General features: G+C 34.3%; 1 protein-coding gene across 15 annotated transcripts in view; it reads left to right on the top strand.

Moving 5' to 3' along the window:
* The window catches only part of kaznb (kazrin, periplakin interacting protein b), a 325903-nt gene that overhangs the window by 184744 nt on the left and 120007 nt on the right, over positions 1–21152 (top strand). For 3 of the 15 annotated variants that reach the window (XR_012386898.1, XM_021479663.3, XM_073916126.1), the window contains exon 1: positions 2490–2614. The exons of the other annotated variants lie outside the window; for them this stretch is intronic. Coding sequence is in view for 1 of the 3 variants with exons in the window: in XM_021479663.3 (XP_021335338.1) it covers positions 2512–2614 (103 nt within the window). In the remaining 2 variants the exon portion in view is untranslated. Of the gene's footprint in view, positions 1–2489; positions 2615–21152 lie in introns of those variants that run through there. 15 annotated transcript variants of the gene reach the window in all.

Genomic DNA, 21152 nt, shown 5'->3' with positions numbered 1-21152 from the left:
GTATGCATCTTCCTGGATATTTTTAATGTTCCACACTGTACATATTTGCTTCACTTATACAGCATTCGTATTTGAGGTTGGTCTGTCTGATGCATTTTTTCATAATGATAATTCTTCTACTTCAATCAATGCATTAAGTAATCCAGTGTTTCTCAGCTACGTTCCTGAAGGACCACATTTTCCAAGACCTGGAATGGGTTTGACAGACAAATGAGACATCCAAAACATGCAGTGCTGGTTGTTCTCATGGAATGTGGTTGAGAAACACTGAAGTAATTAATGTAAAGCATTTATTTATTCTTATTCATTCATTCATTTTCTTTTCGGCATAGTCCGTTTTTTAATCAGGGTCACCACAGTGGTATGAAACGCCAACTTATCCAGCATATGTTTTACACAGCTGATGCCCTTCCAGTTGCAGCCTATCACTGGAAAACACACATATACTCTCATTTACGCACATACACTACTGACAATTTAGCTTCCTCAATTCACCTATAGCGCATGTCTTTGGACTGTGGGGGAAACCAGAGCACCCGGAGGAAACCCACACAAACATGTGGAGAGCAAACTCCACACAGAAATGCCAACTGACCCAGCTGAGGTTTGAACCAGCGACCTTGTTACTGTGAGGCAACAGCGCTACCCACTATGCCACCGCATCTTTTTATTTTATTTATTTATTTTAACACTATTTTTAAATTTGCTCTACAATTCACTTTAATTTTTGTTCATTACATGACTGTTTTCATCATTTTCATTTTGGCTTAATCCCTTTATTAATCAGGAGTCACCACAGTAGAATAAACCGCCAACTTATCCTGCACGTTTTACACAGGGGATGCCTTTCCAGCTGCAACCTATCACTGGAAAACACCCATACACTTTCATTCACACACATACATTACGAACCAGCAACCTTCTTGCTGTGAGGCGACAGCACAACCCACTGCACAATCATATTTATTTATTTATTTATTTATTTATTTGCATGCTGGCCAAGGTTGTTATAGCTTTACATTTTTACATTTATTTCTTTATTTGGAAACTATTTCACATATATCACATTTACTGTTCATTTCAGTTTAATTTTAGTTCATTCCATTAATGGTCTTGTTAGTTTCATTCATTCATTAATTTTCTTGTCGGCTTAGTCCCTTTATTAATCCGGTGTTGCCACAGCGAAATGAACCGCCAATTTATCCAGCATGTTTTTACTCAGCGGATGCCCGCAACCCATCTCTAGGAAACATCCACACGCACTCATTTATACACACACACACACACACTACTGACAGTTTAGCCTACACAATTCACAGTCTTTGTACTGTGGGGGGAACCGGAGCACCCGGAGGAAACCCACGCAAACGCAGTGAGAACATGCAAACTCCACTCAGAAATGCCGACTGAGCCAATCCGAGCCGAAGTTCGAACCAGCGACCCAGCGACCTTCTTGCTGTGAGGCGACAGCGCTACCTACTGCGCCTCTACGTCGCCCTTGTTAGTTTCATTTATTTATTTATTTATTGTTATGCTGGCCAAAGGTATTATAGTTTTGCATTTTTACATTTATTTATTTTATTTTAATGTTATGTTTAAATGTGTTGTAGATTTCAATTTAGTTTTAGTTCATTCAATCAGTGTTTTTATTTATTTATTTTATTATTATTATTATTTTTATTATTATTATTATTATTTGTTATGCTGGCCAAAGTTGTTATAGCTTAGCATTTTTTTCATTTATTTCTTTATTTTGACACTATTTTTACATTTGCTGTAGTTTTGTTCAGTTTAGTTTTAGTTCATTCCATGAGTGTATTTATTTATTTATTTATTTATATTTTTGTTATGCTGGCCAAAGTTATTAAAGTTTTGCATTTTTATATTTATTTTTTTTATTTCAGTACTATTTTTAAATTTGCTGTAGATTTCAGTTTAAATTTCAGTATGAATTTCAGTGTGTTTCATGAATTGAGTCAAATGTAGTGAATCAATATAGACAAGAAAAAAATTAACATGTACAGTACACTAAAGTAGTGACTTTAGGTTGAAGGAAAATGGTGAAGAAAGAGTACTGATACATCACTAAAAATCTAATCAAGTACACATTTTTAAACTACTTAATTAAGTATAAATCTTAAGAATAACTTCTCAATTGCGCTCATTTGAGCATTTGTACTGATACTTACAAACCTTTACAGGAATTAATAGCTAATTTTAGCTTTGCGTTGGGTGGATGGAGATCTTTTTTGATATCCAGCGGAAACATTGTGGATGAGGATCATTTTCATTTTAAAACATCTCAAATGCAGCAGTGTAAACATAGCCAAAGACAATGAGAGAGAGAGTCAAACCATCTGCTATGCAGCCCATTTCCGGGGCAGGGCGAGAAACTGTCCCAGTGAGTAAAGGGGGAAGGGGAGGGACTGCACCAGCTGCTGGAGCACTGCTCAATGGGTCAATACTGAGATTTCTGAGTCCGCAGCCTTAGTTAGGTAAAGTTACACAAGGATGCAGAGGGCAAACTTGGCTGCATCTTGGTTTTGGATGGAGGACAGCATGCGCTGGCCTGGCTGTGTGCCCTGGGACAAGGATGAGAAGGATCTAGCACAAGGTAAACTGAATTATCATGCTTCTGTAGTTCACACGGTGCTTTAAGAACTGCTAAGGATGTTAGCTTTAGCATCAAGTGGAGACTATAATCCACAGGCTTTCGCCCACCAGATGTGCATTGTCCCACTTAGTGCAGTGGAATTTGTCTGCGATTAACGTTTTAGCTGCTGTGGGATGTGTTCTGTGTGTGAGAGAGGGTGCTGTGTTTTTTTCGGTTGTGCCCTCGCAGATTTCAGGGCATCAGTTTAAACTGCTCAGCAGAATCAGGGCATCTGACACCAGCAATTCTTGCTAGTGGGGAAATGACAGAATGGCTTTGGATGTCACCTTCATTCTTACTTTACTGTAGGTCAGGAGCTGGCAGAACTAGATGTGTCAAAATGAGAAAGATCTTTTTTTTTTATTAACCATTTTTATGGCGCTCATTCAAATTACTGGAGGTAATTACAAGACATTATAATTTTCATGACTAAACAATGTAATTATATTGTAATCAGAGTTACAATATACGTTTTTTTTTTTTTTGCTTATTTGATTTTATTTAAACATTTCTTATTGTCACTAAAATTATTTTATAATGAGATAAATTATTTAATTTTGTTTTTAAAATGTATCATATTTATTATTTATTTTATTTAAAAAATGTATTTAACATTATTATATTCATATTAAAATATTGCCTCTTTATGGAGAAATGAATTTCTAACCCTGGTTTTTAATGTGTGCAGTGATTATAGGGGATTGGAAGCGATTAAAATAATTAGCAGCGATTAAAATGTCGCACTTATTGTTATCCTCTCTTGTACTGCTGAACTATATTCAACATGTAATGTTCTATGTAGTGACTTTTAACCTTTAAATACTTAAGTTCATTGTTTAATACATATGTTCACAGATATTATGACACACACTTTAAAAAAGGTTCTTTATTGTCATCAGTTGTTCCAAGAAGAATCTTTAACAACAATGTTTGCATTCCACAAAAGGTTTTTGAGATTATTAAAAGATTCTTCATGCTAAGAAACAAATGAAGTGAAAGGTTCTTTAAGAAGATGGCAGTGGCTCAATGGTTTGCATGGCCTCACAGCAAGAAGATCACTGGTTTAAGTGCCAGCTTTCTATGTTCTCTTCATGTTCATGTGGGTGCTCCGGTTTCCCCCACAGTCCAAAGACGTTCCTTATCGGTGAATTGGGTAAACAAAATTGACCATAGTGTATGAGTGTGTGTGTGTGTGTGTGTGTGTGTGTGAATGAGAGTGTGTATGGGTGTTTCCCAGTATTATGATGCAGCTGGAAGAGCATTCATATGTGTAAAACATAAGCTGGAATAGTTAGCGGTTCATTCTGCTGTGGCGACCCCTGATAAATAAAAGACTAAACTGAAGCAAAATGAATGAATGAAGGTTCTTTAAAGAACCCAAAATGGTTCTGACATTCCTGCAAAAATCCTCTTTTGGAACTGTTGTTTTTAAGAATACATAATCTTTAAATAAATCACTCTAATCTGTTTCTGTTATGTACAATATTCAATATTCAACACTCTAAAACAGCACAGCTGAGACCTCCCTACACCCACAAAACAAAGTTTTAATCAAATCTGTTAAGAAGTCAAGGGTAAATTAACTGTAGACATTTATGGAGAAGATGAAGATGAAAGATGAGGGACTATCAATACTGTGATGCCTTGCAAGCACTGTAATTGTATGAGATTGTTCCACCTATAATTAATTGTTCTCTGTGTTCATCTTCGCTCCATCATCTTAAAACACAGAGGAAGCCTCCCCCTCTTTATCCCCAGACACTTTCCTGTGGAAAGGGGATTCAGATTTAAGCTTGCGTTTTTTTATGTAACCGTTGCTTAGCAACTAAGACAGTATTCTCCATGTGAGTAAAGTGTCATTAGACACAACGCAGTCCCTCATGTGGATATGTTATATTATAAGAAAATATTTATCTTCAAGGCGTGTGTTATGACATCAGACTCATTCCTCAGGGTTCTTTCTGCATGCCTGCATCCCGCTAGTTTATCTCGTCCTCCTCACGACTGTGTTGACACATCAGCGGCTCATTCCTTCCTAAATTAGGCTAATCATTTCTGTTTTCTTTCTGGGTTCAATTTGAGGAATGTGTGGTGGCTTAATGGACATACTTTCACTGTTAAATGATGGAAGAACCGTGTGAAATTCTTTAAAAGCTATGCTAAGAATGTAAAACAAGGCCACAAACAGACACTGCTTTTAATGGGGACACATAATTAGTTGCTTAACTTATTTTACAGGGTTTTCAAAGACTTCATTGGTGTAACGTCTTCATGTACACTTATAGAAAAAAATGTACAAACTGTGACTATGGAAAAACTTTTTTCCTTTGCACTTTATTTACATGTTGGTGCAATGATGACATACATTGTATATTGAATTGGGCATCACTACATCTCTCATGAACTTTGATGAAGTTTGATATATGTGCTTTCTGTTTTAACAAAAGTCTGAGGATTAGACTGGGAGTTTCTCCACAAGATGTATCTTGACATCTCCAAATTAGAGCTCTGGCAGGGACCTGACAGATTTTAAAAATTCAAATACATCTATATGGATCACAAGTGTTCAAAATGTATAGTTTGTGTTTATCTCTCTTTGTGTTTGTTTTGTTCTGTTGACATGTGATCCAAACATTCATAGCTTGAAGAAGAAGGAAATCTGACTGGATTGTGGCACGTTTCTATGGAGATTTCTGTATAAGCTGCCGTTACTAGCCATTGTTTTGCCCGCCAGGTCTTCGCGAATCTCACGTGACTGAAAACAATCAATTGTTCCATTGGCCTATTCATACATCAATAGAAAGCTTGTTTATTCAGTTTCAGATGATGTGAAAATCTCAAATATACACTTATATTTCTGTGTATTTAAATATTTCTCAGTTTTCTGTGTGTGTGTGGTCTAGGGTGCACTTAACATTGTGGAGGGGGGTTAACTATCTGGTAGTTACTATGAATTTTATTAGTTTTTAGGAAATACATTTTGCATATGTGTATTTTGAATTTGTTTTTTCCACCCCTAATAATGATCATAATTATCTCTCACTCTCCACCTGAACAGTGAAATAATATGGTCACACTTCACAATAAGGTTTCAATAGGTAATGTATTTACTAACATGGACTAATATAAACTTTACATTTACTACTGACGAATTAAAATCATAACTCATGCTTGTTAGCATTAATCCACCAGGAGCTAACATGAACTAACAATAAAGAACTGTATTTTTATTAACTTAACTAATATGAACAAATACTGTAATAAACATTTTGTTCATTGTTTGTTAATTACATACAGTTGAAGTCAGAATTATTAGCCCTTTTGTTTGTTTTTCCCCCCAATTTCAGTGTAACGTAGGGAAGATTTTTTCAACGCATTTCTAATCATAATAGTTTTAATAACTCATTTCTATTAACTGATTTATTTTATCTTTGCCATGATTACAGTAAATATACTACATATTTTTCAAGACACTTCTATACAGCTTAAAGTGATATTAAAAGGCTTAACTAGGTTAACTAGGCAAGTTAGGGTAATTAGGCAAGTTATTGTATAATGATGGTTTGTTCTAAAAAATATATAGCTTAAAGAGGCTAATCATTTTTTATTTAAAACTGCTTTTATTTTAGCCGAAGTAAAACATTAAGACTTTCTACAGAAGAAAAAAAAATAGCAGACATGCTGTGAAAGTTTCCTTGCTCTGTTAAACATCATTTGGGTAATATTTAAAAAAGAAAAAAAATCAAAAGAGGCCTAATAATTCTGACTTTAACTGTACACTGGGGATTGAATTAATAAAAACTTAATGAGAAATGATTTAAGATTCATTGCTCAAAATGAAGGAATTTTAATTGTTGCCTTTATAAAGGTGCAGGCAACTGTTATACCTGTTTTTGTGAGAATAGAGATAGTTATAAAGTGATAATTCATCTAAAAATGAAAAAGTACTCTTCGTTTACTCACCCTAAAGTGGTTTTAATCCTTAATAAATTTCTTTTTTTTTCTGCTAAAGCTCAAAGAAGATATTTTAAAGAAATCTGGACACTGGTAGCACTTAACTTCCATAGTAGGGAAAAGAAACACTGTGAAAGTCAGTGGTCACAGGTTTCCAGCTTTCTTCAGAATATCTTCAACTCAAACAGGTTTGTGACAAGGTGACTAAATGCTGACAGAATGTTCAATTCTGGGCCAACTATCTTTCTAATTAAAAAAAAGTTTTATCAAAAAGTTGCCATTGACGAAATTAGAAAGGTTGTCTGTCCTTACTTCCACCAGATTTGCATTTGACCTTTTGAGAAGCTATTTACATAATGCATGGTGGACATAGAGTGAGCGTGTTTTTGATGATGCGTTTTAGAGGGCACATTGATTATAAGACTTTAATGAGCTGCGTTTTCGGCCACTTGCAAAGGAAATTCGTCTTTCGTTTGAGCCTCACCAGCTGCTCTGAACCTCTCTTGAGGCTGTTTTTGGTTACATTTTGCTGAAATAAAATCAATGCTGAGGTCTCCATAATTAAGAATCGTGTGTTGTTAATTAAGCAGAGCTCAGGAGGAGAGAAGGGTGTTCTGGAACGTCCCATTAGGGACATGTGAGTGTCGCCAGGGACGTCCCAATGTGATTTAGTTATTCCTGCCCTGAATGCATCAAGGAACAGAGCTTGTCTCATTTCACCTGTGTTGCATGAGTATGTGTGAATATTTTAGTAAGTTTCTATGACTGTTTAATTATAGATCTGTCCGGTTATTAATGGATTATTTCTGCCAGATGAAAAAGAGATAAAGAATGTGTAAAGCACAATGAAAGGGTTTAAACTTAATCAAATGATTAGTTCAAAAGAAGGAATCATTCCTGAATTAGGGATCGCTACATCTCTCATGAACTTTAATGAAGGTGCTGGATTTGATATATATGTGCTTTCTATTTTGATGAAAGTCTGTAGGGGTTCATTTGTTCCGCATGCTAGAAGCTGACAGGATTTCCGACAGTTTTTTTTCACAGTAAGCTTCAGCAGTCTCAAACTTTCCCTCTTTCTTTCTTACTCATCTGGTGGTACTTCACACAGTGGCAGCCTCGATATCATGACTTTCTTTTCTATTATGGTGAATCACAGCACCTTGTTGGCCCTGGCCAACCTGTCATTGATCCACACTGGCTCATTTCACTGCCTGCAGTTTACTGCCTTTTATTTACCAGGACACCCACAACACTGGAAACCAAACCTGAGTTCCTCTAAGAAAATACTTGTCATCACCCAAAGAGCTTGTTAATTAGAGCCTGAACAGAGTTTCATGAGAAGAAAGAGAGCAGGAGTGACACCCACCTTTTCACTGATTTAGTTGGAAATTTTTTTCTTCATTAATTTTTTTCCATACAGTATTTAAACCGAGATCACAAAACCAGTCTTAGGTTGCATGGATATGTTTGTAGTAATAGCCATAAATATATTGTATAAGTCTGAGTTATCTATTTCTTTTCTATATGCCAAAACTCATTCCAACATTAAGTACACTCAAAAATATTTCATTGGATGAACTCAATTTAATCGAGGACAGGATTTCCATCCAGTTAATTTGCTTAGCACCAACAAAAAATATATATTCACTCAATTAAAAACAATTAAGTTGGTCCAACATAATTTTATCAAATAAAGGTTTAAGTAATTTGTATTTTTTTTTTATTCAACTTAAACTCAAAGGCCTGAAAATATTATGTGTCATACATTTTGAAGTCTCTTAGTTTTATTTGAAGGTATCCTAAATGAACTAAAAGAGCCATTTTTAGTCATGTTTCATGAGTTATGTATACAGTTGATTGAGACTGATCTCAGAACTGGTTTTAGGACAGTTATTACTCAGAGCAAAGCAACAAACTGTATTTTTGCTAATTAAGCTGTCTAAATCCAAATATGGGTGCTTCTGCAAGGAGGTAATATCAAAACTCAAAGCATTACATGAAAATCTGTTAAATTTTCAAACTAAAGTAAAGATGAAACTCTAAAAGGCGTCACACACCAGATGCACCGCGACACGGCGCGTACATGACAGTTAAAAGTATCGCACACCAGACCCGCACAATCGCATGCTATTTAAAATTAAACTAATCAGATGGGGCTCTGTGGCGCGGCAGAAATATGAACAGTGTCCTGAGTCATGGCTGGGCGCCGCGGACAGCTGCTGACTTGCGGCGCTGGTGTGTGTACCCTGATAGAAACCTATGTTTAGACTTCTGAAATGCATGGCAGCGCTTTTGGTGTGCGATCTGCTTAAGTCTTTCTATTAACGTTAAACACCTAAGATTACTTTTGTTATTGTCAACATTTTCCTCTCTTAATTCAACCCCACACCATGCATGCAGGGAAATACAAATCCCCTAACCAGGTTGTTGGACCAATGCAGTTACTTCATGTTGTCCCAACACAAAATGTTTAAGTGAACTTATTGATTTACCCATTTAAGTGGACTGAGCATAGAACAAATTAATGGGCCAAAGAAATCACAAGAATTGTGTTGTTTCAGCTCATTTTAAACAGGTAGTTTGAACAAACAGCCGTAATATTTTTTTGAGTGTGAAGGTCACATTCTATAAAGATATTTTAAATGTAAATGTGATTTTTCCTAGAAGATTTCCATTCTAATAAAGTATCAATCAAAATGAAATGTCAAATTATAAATTAAAAGGGAACAAATATGTTTTCCCCACCAGTAAATAATAAACTAAGCAAAAGAAAAAAAACAAGCATAAAAGCAGACACTATAATGCTCTCCAATGACTGAATTGCTGAGGGTTTCTCTACAAGATGTATGTCAACATCACCAAATTGGAGCTCCAGCAGGGACCTGACAGATTTTAAAATTCAAATACATCTATATGGATCACAAGTGTTCAAAATGTACAGTTTGTGTTTATCTCTCTTTTTTGCTTGTTTTGTTTTGTTCTGTTGACATGTGATCCAATCATTCATAGCTTGAAGAAGAAGGAAATCTGACTGGATTGTGGCACGTTTCTATGGAGATTCCTGTATAAGCTGCCGTTACTAGCCATTGTTTTGCACGCCAGGTCTTCGCACATCTCACGTGACTAAAAACCTTCAGTTGTTCCATTGGTCTATTCATACATCAATGGAAAGCTTGTTTATTCAGTTTTAGATGATGTGAAAATCTCAAATATACACTTAGGAGTTTTTTTTTTTTTTTTTGGTCTAGGATGCAATTAACAATTTTTTTTCCAACTATCTGGTAGTTACTATATATTGAGTTAGTATACATTTAAAAAATATATTTGTTTATAGAAATCTGTGTTTTTTTTACCCCTAATAATGATCATAATTATCTCTCACTCTTCACCTAAACACTGAAATAATATGGTCACACTTCACAATAAGGTTTCATTAGGTAATGAATTTACTAACATGAACTGATATCAACTTTACATTTACTACTGATTAATTAAAATCATAACTCATGCTTGTTAGCATTGATCCACAATGAGCTAACATGAACTAACAATAAAGAACTGTATTTTTATTAACTAACATTAACTAACATGAACAAATACTGTAATAAACTTTTTGCTCATTTTTGTTCATTATTAGCTACCATTAACTAATACAACCTTGTTGTAAAGTGTTACCAATAAGATTAATTAGGTTTTACATTTTGTTTGCATATTTCCCATACTTTACACTGCATATTTGAGAAAACGAAGCACTAAGGAGGACAGACCAGGCTAAAGGCAAGATAGTAGAAGTGTCAGTCTGCTGGGAAATGGACATAGATGCTGACACACCGTAAGCTCTTCCTCTTCTATAGCTGGTAATGAGAGCAGATCAATCACACTGTCCACCTCTAAGCCAGTGGGCTATTGTCTGTACTTAACATTAATCACATAGAGGTTAAGTCTCCGAGATGTTGAGGAATTATAAAGACACACCTCTGAGCTTGAATGCTGTGAGAATGTCAAAACGGGGGAATGCATTATTTAAATAGTTGCTTTATTTCTGGACTCGCTTGGAGGCCTTCGTTTAGACTGCTATAAAAACACCTATGCTGATAACCAGACACTGGTTAATGAGATGGCCATTTGTCATTGTAATTGCTAAGATTTTTTTATTGTTGTCTGAGGAATCAGGGCACAAATTAGACTTTTGTCTGTGGGTCAGATAAGCCCGGTGACTTGTTACCGCTAGTTGGAAATCTGAATCAAACATCAAGTCAGATCGGAAAATTGTTTATACTGCAAGCCTAGCATTAATTGAGCAATTTATTATAATCACGCCACAGTCGGGGTCAGAAAGCCAGTCATAGACGGACCCCTAATTGCTCGGGCTGTGTGTGAGCGCCAAAAAAGATGAATCGCCTGTCTGTTCTGTGTCCTGATCTGGGGTCAGAATGGTCACAGAGTGTTCCTGGGGATTTTTCACTTATTTCTCTCTCTCTCTACCTCTCGACTTTCTGAACATGACCTTGTGATTTTTGTCTAAAATTAGTCTGACAACATTAGCGTAGCCACATTTTTGGTGATCCTTTTTACGCCTTTTGCACATGAAAGAGAACGTCCTCTGTTTTAATTGGCTTGAACATGCATATTAATCACCGAATCTCTAACGTGTGCAAAGTCTGCCATTATGTAAGAATAATTCAGCTTTTGCTTTAGTGACGGTCTGTCCTCCTACCTGTCTGATGCATAAGTAGAGGCCAAAGGCCCCCTTGGTGCAAACTTCATAGGGTTTGTAACTTTGATGCTAATTAATGTCACCATGTAGCAGAGTGTTAATTACAGGCTTCAGCAGAACAGTGGGAGTGGATTCTTTCAGAACTATTTAGTATGCCTGACATATGTGCCACTTGGTTCCACGTGGGTGTTTTTATCTTTGCTTTCCCATCATTGTGTAATTTAATGGAAAAAAAACACTTGTTCTGTTTATTTTGTTTGCAGTCAAAATATACATTTATTAATATGTTCACTAAAGCAGAATGGAAAAAATGTATTCACCCTTCACTTGTCAAACCTGTTTGTTTTTTAGTTGAACACATAAGAAGATATTTAAAAAATGCTGAAACCACTAACCACTGACTTCCATAGTAGGAAAAACATTTACTATTGAAGTCAATGGTTACAGGTTTTCAGCATTTTTCAGAATAGCTTCTTTTTGTGTTTAAAAGAAAAATGAAACTCATAAACGTAAAATAAACTGGTCTAAATAAAATGTAGAAGCAGTGTGCAAAGTGTGCTTATTTTTAACATTGAAAATCAGAAATGTTTCTTGAACAGCAAACAGATTCATAAAACTTAAGACTCGAGTTAAACAACTGAAAATTATTGTTTAAAACAGAGGTGCCCAAAGTTTTTCCTATAAAATGCAAAAAAAAAAAAAAAAACTTGATTGTGGACTGTGGGCTGAATACATACCAAAATGTTGCTTTAAATCATATTAACTAACGCAGTATAGTTTGTAGCATTTTATAATAAACTTACTATAGTAAACATGAACAATTAATTTCATAACACAATAGTGCTGAATACCCTAGCTGCTCTTGCCTTTACCTTGATTTGCTCGCAGTTAAATTTGAAATGATGATTTGTGTCAAAGGCATTTGCCCCAACCACTCTATTTTCAGATGGGATGATGGGCCAAATCAAAGGTTACCATGACCCAACTTTGATTTGCGGGTCCTACTTTGGGCATCTCTTATTTAAAATACCTACTCAGACTTATTAGAGATGTGTACCTAAGCCTACATTTTTACAAAACCTGAAATGTGTTGCTCCTACATTTTGTTGAACGTTTCAGATGGCAAATCCACTGAAGGGTGCTCTCTACATTCTTCCAAATCTAAAATATATGTTACTCAGGGTTCGTTTTGTTGTATGTTTCAAATACATGAGAAGGGAGGCTCATCGGCTCTGGCAAACCACTGACCTAAACCCTTTCACTAAACTTAACCAAAAGTGTTTTCAAACGCAAACGTAAGAGAAACACTGTGACCATATAGTTATACCTTGATTTCACATGGTGTGTATCTGTCTTGTAGAACCGTGCTTTACTTTGCAACCCAAGTACAAAGGCGTACAAGATGAGCTCCCAAGCAAACTGACCACGGAAGAAAAGTTTTTGAATATGTTTTGTATGCGAAGTTGCAGATTAATAGTTTTGTATTTGTAAAATGTCATTCACGAATACAAAATGACAGACACAAATGTGTTTAGCAAATTTACCTTAACACTTTAAACTTTCAGTTTCGCTGTACAACCATAAAGGCTGGTTTATACTTCTGTGTCAAGTGACTGGCGTAATCCACGGCGCATGCAACGGGTGTAGCTGTGCATTTATACTTCTGCGCGCTGTCTCTGTTGGTCTGCATTAACACTTCCGAAACGCTAGTTGGCAGTGAGGTGTAAATGTTCCTCTGTGTCGAGTTTCTTCGCTGCTGTTTTGCTTTTCCTAAACACTTCCGGGATGTACTAGTGGCTCAAACTCGCTCATTTTGAGGCAGGAACCGGCAGACGTGCAAAAACTTTAACTATGAGGTAAACACAAAACGAAACTTTCTATCCGGAGCTCCTTCACGGGACTCCACACTTGTAAACAATCGCTCCATCAGGCTCGCACCATTCACGTGGTTCTCGGTCCCGCCCAGACTTGTTAGCGCTACCAAGCCGACCAATCACAGAGTTTGCGCTACGCGTCGTTGTGATGTGTAGTTACATTTTTTGAGAGGTGCACGTCAGCGACGCTGATGGCCACGGTGAAGGGCTATGCGTCAACACCGTAGCATATGCCGGCGTTTGACGCAGAAGTATAAATTAGCCTTAAGTCGGCACTTACCACCTCTCAGATTTCACTCCACATGTGCAAATTCTCCCACTCTCACATTTTGCGAGATATCTTTAACAGAACTCAACTTGAGTACAAAATAATTATTTGTATGATTATTTTATTATTATTACTTTGTTTTTTAACTATTTTATGGAAATTTTTTGTTAAATATCAATAATTCTACAGAAATGCATTTACCAGTAAAAAAACAGCAAAGTTGGTTTATTAGCTAGAGTCCGCAATCCAAGAGTAGGTTTTTGTTTTGTTTTAGTAATTACTGTACATGTTCAATGCTGTTAGCTAAGCTCCAGATTTGCTACTGATTACCCTCATAGAAAAGAAACAAAAGTTGTTACTGTCAAACTGCCCTGTAGATTTTACTTTATCTAAACTGCTTTCAAATGTATGTCGATGTAAATTTTATTTAGGTTTGCAAAAATGTAGACTGATTTGTGTATTACCAATGAGCCACAGTTGCAAAATAAGGTATACCTATCTGTACAGTGGCATGATGCTGACAGACTTTTAATTTTTAATCAACTATCCCTTCATTTAGATGTTTCACTGGACAACAAGTCAAAACTCCCGAGTAGGAAAATTATTCTCTGCAATGTTACCGAAATTGCCCAGTCATATAATAGCACACACATCACAGTCCTGCAGAAATAAATGAAAGTAATACTCCAATGGCCAATATCCCCTAGAGTCTGCCAGCAGTTCTGAATCACAACCAAGTTTGTCGCTGTATAGTTTTCATCCCGCTGTAAATTTATGTAACGCTGCTGGCTTGTTTTGTGGCAGACAGATTGCTCTTAGCATCTGTGTGAATTATTTGTTTGCGCTTCTGTTTTTTTATTTTTTTATTTGGAGGGTTAGACTTGTTAAAAAAACTTCCTTCACCTTTGTCACTGCAAATAATGTGACATCTGTGGCACAGCATGAAACGCATACAGTGATTGAATTAATTATCATCCATTGATTAATTATTGCTGGAGAAAAAAGCATCACATAGCTGACACTCAGAACAAAACTTGTGGCCTAATATGGAACAACACTAATATTATAAACTATGACAGCTTCTTAGAATTAACTTGAAAGCTATTAATAACTGCATATATGATCTATCTGCCGCAGCGGTAATTGTTTGTTTACATGCCACATTATAATAACATTGGAGTCTATTAGCATAGGAATTGCTCTGGAGATGCAGGCCTCAATGCTGAAAGATCTCAGAGAGAGAAATTCATTCCAGGGCGGTTTCAACCGACAGTTGGGTCAAATATGGATTTTATTTCTGCATTTTACTTTCATATATTTTTGGGGAAAAGAAGGAATAATTCTAGAATGAATGTTAAAAATAAAAGAAAAAAACATTTTAATTCTAGAGTTAAAAGCTTTTGAGTTTGACCTATTTAGTACAAAATAATAATAAAAACAACAACCACAATGATAATAATAACTATTATTATTATTATTATTATTATCATCATTGTCATTATTATCATCATCATCATCATTATTATTAATGTGATTTTTAGAGGCTAAAGATTTTTTACAATGTATTTTATTCTAGTTGATTATTATACTTATATGATTTATTTAGTTTTTTATTTTTAATTAAATGATTCATTATTAGTTAATAATTAAAATAATAATTCTAGAATTAATGTAAAAAATAAAAATATAAAAATACTAATTCTAAAGTTAAAAGCTTTTGAGTTTGACCTATTTAGTATAGATATTATTATTGTTATTAATATTATTACTATTGTAATTTTTAGAAGCTAAAGATTTTAAGCAATTTATTTTATTCTTATTGATTATTGATTGAATGATGTATTTAAATTTTTTTTTTGTAAAAATATTAATTATTAATTAAAAAATAATTCTAGATATAATGTAAAAAAATCATAATTCTAAAGTTAAAAGCTTTTGAGTTTGACCTATTTGATATAAAATAATAATAATAATTATTATAATACTAATTTAAAAAATGATGGGCTCAAACCAGCGACCTTTTTGCTGTATATTTTTACCGATTTATTTTATTCTTATTGATTATTAATAGAATGATTTATTTTTTTTATTATTAATTATTCTATAGTTAAAAGGTTATGAGTTTGACCTATTTATTATATAATAACAACAACAATAATAATGATAATAATTATTATTATTATTTTTATTATTGTTGTTGTTGCCGTTGTTGTTGTTGTTGTGGTGGTTGTTGTTGTTGTTCTTGTTGTTATTATTATTATTATTATTATTGTTATTAATATTATTATTATTATTATTGTGATTTTAAAGGCAATATTTTTACCAATTTATTTTATTCTTATTTATTATTAATAAAATCATTTATTCAGTTTTTTATTTTTAATAAAATATTTATTAATTACAATAATAATTCTAGAATTATTGTAAAAAATATATATTAAAATTCTAGAGTTAAAAGCTTTTGAGTTTAAACTATTTCATATGAAATAACAACAACAACAATAATAATATTGATTATTGATTGGATGATTATATAGTTTTTTTTTATTAAAATTGTTAATTATTAATTAAAAATCCAAAAAGATTAGTAATATGAATTATTTAATACAATCTGCATATTCAAACTTGAGTGTAAACAGGGAACGATCTATCCCAGCTGTAATTATTTGTTTACATGCCACATTAAAATAACCCTGGAGTCCATTAGCATAGGAATTGCTCTGGAGAAGCAGGTCCAAATGCTGAAAGACCTGCGAGAGCGTGATTCATTCATTAGGAATCTTTCCAGGATCTCGACAGCATTGATCGCCGCTCTCATCTCTGCACCCTCTACACACACACATAAACACACACACATTCACTCTCTTCACCTCCTCGTTCTGCAGTGGTGACGCACTTCTCTACTTCCGCCACTGCTGTATTCCCTCCACGTCTCCCATCCAGATATCGATCAGGGGCCAATATGTTACTTTCATTTCCCTCTACGCGTGTTGCAGCTGGAGGAAATGCCTAATGTCATCAAAGCACTCCATTAAGTTGAAAAGAGGAGGAGGAGTTGAAGAGAGCCCATCCTGACAGATGGCTTCCGACACGGGGCTGAGGCCAAAGCTTTCGGCTCGTGAGGAACCACTGATGATGTTGCTTTATGGGAGACCAGATAAAATTTGTAATGGTTTTTTTGTTGTTACTTTTAGTATAAACTTGCAGTGAACAGTGTTGGAAATGATTACTTTGAAATCCTGGGTTATTTGTATCCAAACTTTGTTTAAATTGTTTAAATATAAAACTTTTGTGGTTAGTTTTTTTTTTTTTTTTTTTAATCATGGTTGCGTCTGAAACCACCTCCTAGTTACTGCTTTTGAATTTAAATTTACTACTTGGCTGTTAGAAAAGTATGTTTTACACAGTATTCATACTGTGAGCAGTATGAATGGAACTCGGATATACTAAATCTGCCAATTTGTCATGATCATGTGACGTACTTGTGTGATTTGTGTCGCTTCACTTCTATTCATGAATTCTCTTGTGGTAAATGATGGGATAGTGTAGAGTCCATCCAATGCACACAATGGTTTTTCTCATATACTGAATTTTAAATTCTATGAATTCAGACATACTACTCGGCTCGGCTTTTCAGCATACTATATAGTATGGAAGTATGCGATTTAGATGCACCTCACGTGATGCAGTTTTTGTTTTCTTCTGCTTCATTATTTTACATACTTTTTGGAAAGAATGATTAATTCTAGAATGATTATAAATACAGATCATTATAAAAATCTATAAATAAAAGATATTAAGTATTTCAAGAAAATGTTTTAACTTACAGTATACTACAAATACACAATGTTTAAAGCGCTGTTGATTCACTAAATTAAGATGCGTTCTGATATCTTCGTACTGTAGAATGTGGTTTAGGCAAGTTCAAAAGTTCTCCAGGAGCATTTTTATATGCTAATTTATCACAAGAGGAATTACCCATAGAATGAAAAGCTCAGTTTTGACTTTATTCAGAACGGTTTTGAATATTAATGAGATTAATATTCAAAATAAGAGTCCCACTTGAGTTATAGGTTTAATATAAACTTAGATAAACTTAAAAATAAGGCAACAAAAAAAAAAAACATGGTAATCCTACTAGGAAGCGTTGTGTCCAATCAAATGCAGCCTGATCCAGTGAGTATCCTGTGATCCATTGGCCTGTTTTTCACTGGGATTTTACATTCACATGATTTACATGAATGAGGAAATAATGGGGTTTAAGGGTCAAGTTGTGGCATTTACATGTACTGAACTCTTATTATACAGTTATGCCTACTGTATGTATATCCAGATTTTCATTCTATGGCACCTTTAAAATGAATATTATTCCTTACATCTTTTTTCCTAAATGATACTTTTATTTTGACAGGTTCCTGGCAAATGAATATTCCATTACAGCATAATATACCAACAACTGCCATATAAATATTTAACATTTAAAGATGATTCTTATCAAATCTCCACAGATTTCCACTAGAAATGTGAACAACCAGGTACTTCATTCATTCATTCACTTTCATTCGGCTTAGTCCCTTTTTTCATCAGGGGTCGCCACAGTGGAATGAATATGTTTTACACAGTAGTGGGAAACACCCACACACACACATTCACACACATACACTATGGCCAATTTAGTTTATTCAATTCACCTTTAGCGCATGTCGTTGGACTGTAGGGGAAACCAAAGCACCCAGAGGAAACCCACACGAACACGGGGAGAACATGCAAACCCCACAAAGAAATGCCAACTGACACAGTCGGGACTCAAAACAGCGACTTTTTTGCTGTGAGGCAAAAATGCTAACCACTGAGCCACCGTGTTGCCCCCAGGTATTTCAACATGTGACAATTTGAGCCACACTAATTCCAATTCCAGATTTTTTTTTTTAGAAACCATAGCATACACTGAAATGTAACATGTTGTTTTGGATGCTTGTAGTTTATGCCCTAAGCTATCTACCAGTTTTATTTCAATTCACTGTTCCTCCTTGGTGCAACACATGTTTTGAAAGAGATTTTCTGCTTCTGCAGTAGTCTTCAGCTGGTCAAACAACAGGTTGTGCGCTCAAATGGCACAATGCCTTGCGAAACAAAACAACGCTGACATTAACTCTGGCATTTTAGCAAGCACACACGCTCGTGTCTAGTATCTGAGCGGCCCTATTATCTGACAAAACAGCAAGCACACATATAACTTTAGCATACAGCAGAATTGAGGCGTAAATGTTGCACTTATTTGTCTTTTCTGACAGGCTTTGTCATGAATAGCAGTGTATAAATGTCTCGTCCTGTTCACCTTTACCTGCCGCACCACAGATAGGACCTGTACAGCTGTAATGTATAATTCAGCCAGATCTCTAGTGGAGGATCAGTAGTGCTGTGTAAACCTGACCAGACGAGTCACTAACGCTTCTCAAAGCTGTGAGGTTTTGCTCATATGTACAGCTGTCAGCAGGGGCTGTGATCAATAATTCAAATGAGAGCGGTCCCTCTGGAGAGCTGCTGCGTCCTCACAGGTGTGCCTTCATCTTTCATACTATCATTTTTAGTCCTGCTTTTCTCTCACTGGTCGATTCGAGCCACTACTGTCTGGCAATTGATATAAGGAGAAGATAAAGTGCACACAATATTACAACTTTTAAGAGGTTCTTAGTACAATCAATGTATTACAATAGTAGTACACTGCATCTATCTATCTATCTATCTATCTATCTGTCTGTCTGTCTGTCTGTCTGTCTGTCTGTCTGTCTGTCCGTCCGTCCGTCCGTCCGTCCGTCCGTCCGTCCGTCCGTCCGTCCGTCCGTCCGTCTGGTTGTCTGTCTGTCTGTCTGTCTGTCGTTGTTTCTTTTTTCTATCATTTTATTGTTCTTTCTATCATTCTATCTATTGTTATTTTGTTCTTTCTATAAACCGTTCTTTCTATTTTTCTTTCTATCTATCATTCTTTCTATTGTTGTTTCATTCTATCGTTCTCTCAATCGTTTTTTCTATCGTACTATCATAGTTTTGTCATTCTATTGTTCTTCATCGTTCTTTGTCTATCATTCATTCATTCTTTCTACCTATTGTTTTATCTGTCATTTTATCTATTTTTTTGTTCTTTATATCTATCATTGTTTCTCATTCTATATATTGTTCTTTCGTTCTTTATTTATATTGTTCTTTATATTTTTTATTCTTTTTATCAATAATTTTTCTATCTATCATTCTTTCTATCTTTTGTTCTATCGTTTATTCTATCGTTTTTTTCTGTGTATTGTTCTTTTGTTCTTTCTGTCTACCACTCTTTCTATCTGTCATTCTTTCTATATTTTGTTCTATTGTTTATTCTATCGTTTTTTTCTATCATTCTTTTGTTCTTTCTCTCTATTGTTTTGTCTATCATTCAATTTATCGTTCTTTCTATTGTTTTTTGTTCTTTATATCTATCATTCTTACAGTCGTTCTTATCTGATGTTCTTTCATTCTTTATATGTATTGTTCTTTATATTTGTCTTTCTTTCTATCATTTTTTCTATCTATCATTCTTTCTGTCTTTCATTCTATCCTTTTTTCTATCTATCTTTCTTTTGTTTTTTCTATCTATGGTTCTTTCATTCTTTTATCGGCCTTTTTATCTATCATTCAATCTATGTTCTATTGTTCTTTCTATTTATATTGTTTTTTGTTCTTTCTATCTATTATTTTTTCATTCTTACTATCGTTTTATCTATCATTCGATTTAGTTTCATCAACACTATGTATTGTTCTTTTGTTCTTTATGTCTATCATTCTGTCTATACAATCTATACATCTTTCTATCATTGTTTCATTCTTTCTATCGTTCTTTCTGTCATTTTCTCTGTCATTCTTTCTATCATTATTTATATCTGTAGTTCTTTTTGTATTTCGTTCTTTTTATCTATCGCTTTTTCTATCTATCGTTCTTTCGTTCTATCATCTTTCTGTCTATTATTCCTTCATTCTTTCTATCTGTCATTCTTTCTATATTTTGTTCTATTGTTTATTCTATCTATCATTTTATCTATCTTTTAATCTCTCGTTCTATCTATTGTTTTTTGTTCTTTATATCTATCATTCTTACTGGCGTTCTTGTCTATTGTTCTTTCATTCTTTATATGTATTGTTCTTTATATTTGACATTCTTTCTATCATTTTTTTATCTATCATTCTTTCTGTCTTTCATTCTATCTTTTTTCTATCTATCTTTCTTTTGTTTTTTCTATCTATGGTTCTTTCATTCATTTTATCTGCCTTTTTGTTTATCATTCAATCTATTGTTCTATCTATGTTCTATTGTTCTTTCTATTTATATATTTTTTTGTTCTTTCTATCTATTATTTTTTCATTCTTACTATCGTTTTATCTATTATTCGATTTAGTTTCATCAACACTATGTATTGTTCTTTTGTTCTTTATGTCTATCATTCTGTCTATACAATCTATACATCTTTCTATCATTGTTTCATTCTTTCTATCGTTCTCTCTGTCATTCTCTCTGTCATTCTTATCATTTTTTCTATCTGTTGTTCTTTTGTTTTTTATATATTGTTTTTTATATCTGTAGTTTTTTCTGTATTTCGTTCTTTTTATCTATAGCTCTTTCTATCTATCGTTCTTTCATTCTATCATTCTTTTCAG

The sequence above is a fragment of the Danio rerio genome, chromosome 11 (assembly GCF_049306965.1).
Source record: "Danio rerio strain Tuebingen ecotype United States chromosome 11, GRCz12tu, whole genome shotgun sequence".
In the NCBI taxonomy this organism is placed as follows: Eukaryota; Metazoa; Chordata; class Actinopteri; order Cypriniformes; family Danionidae; genus Danio; species Danio rerio.
Note: the sequence above shows the minus strand (reverse complement) of the source record. Positions and strands in the feature narration are given on the sequence as shown.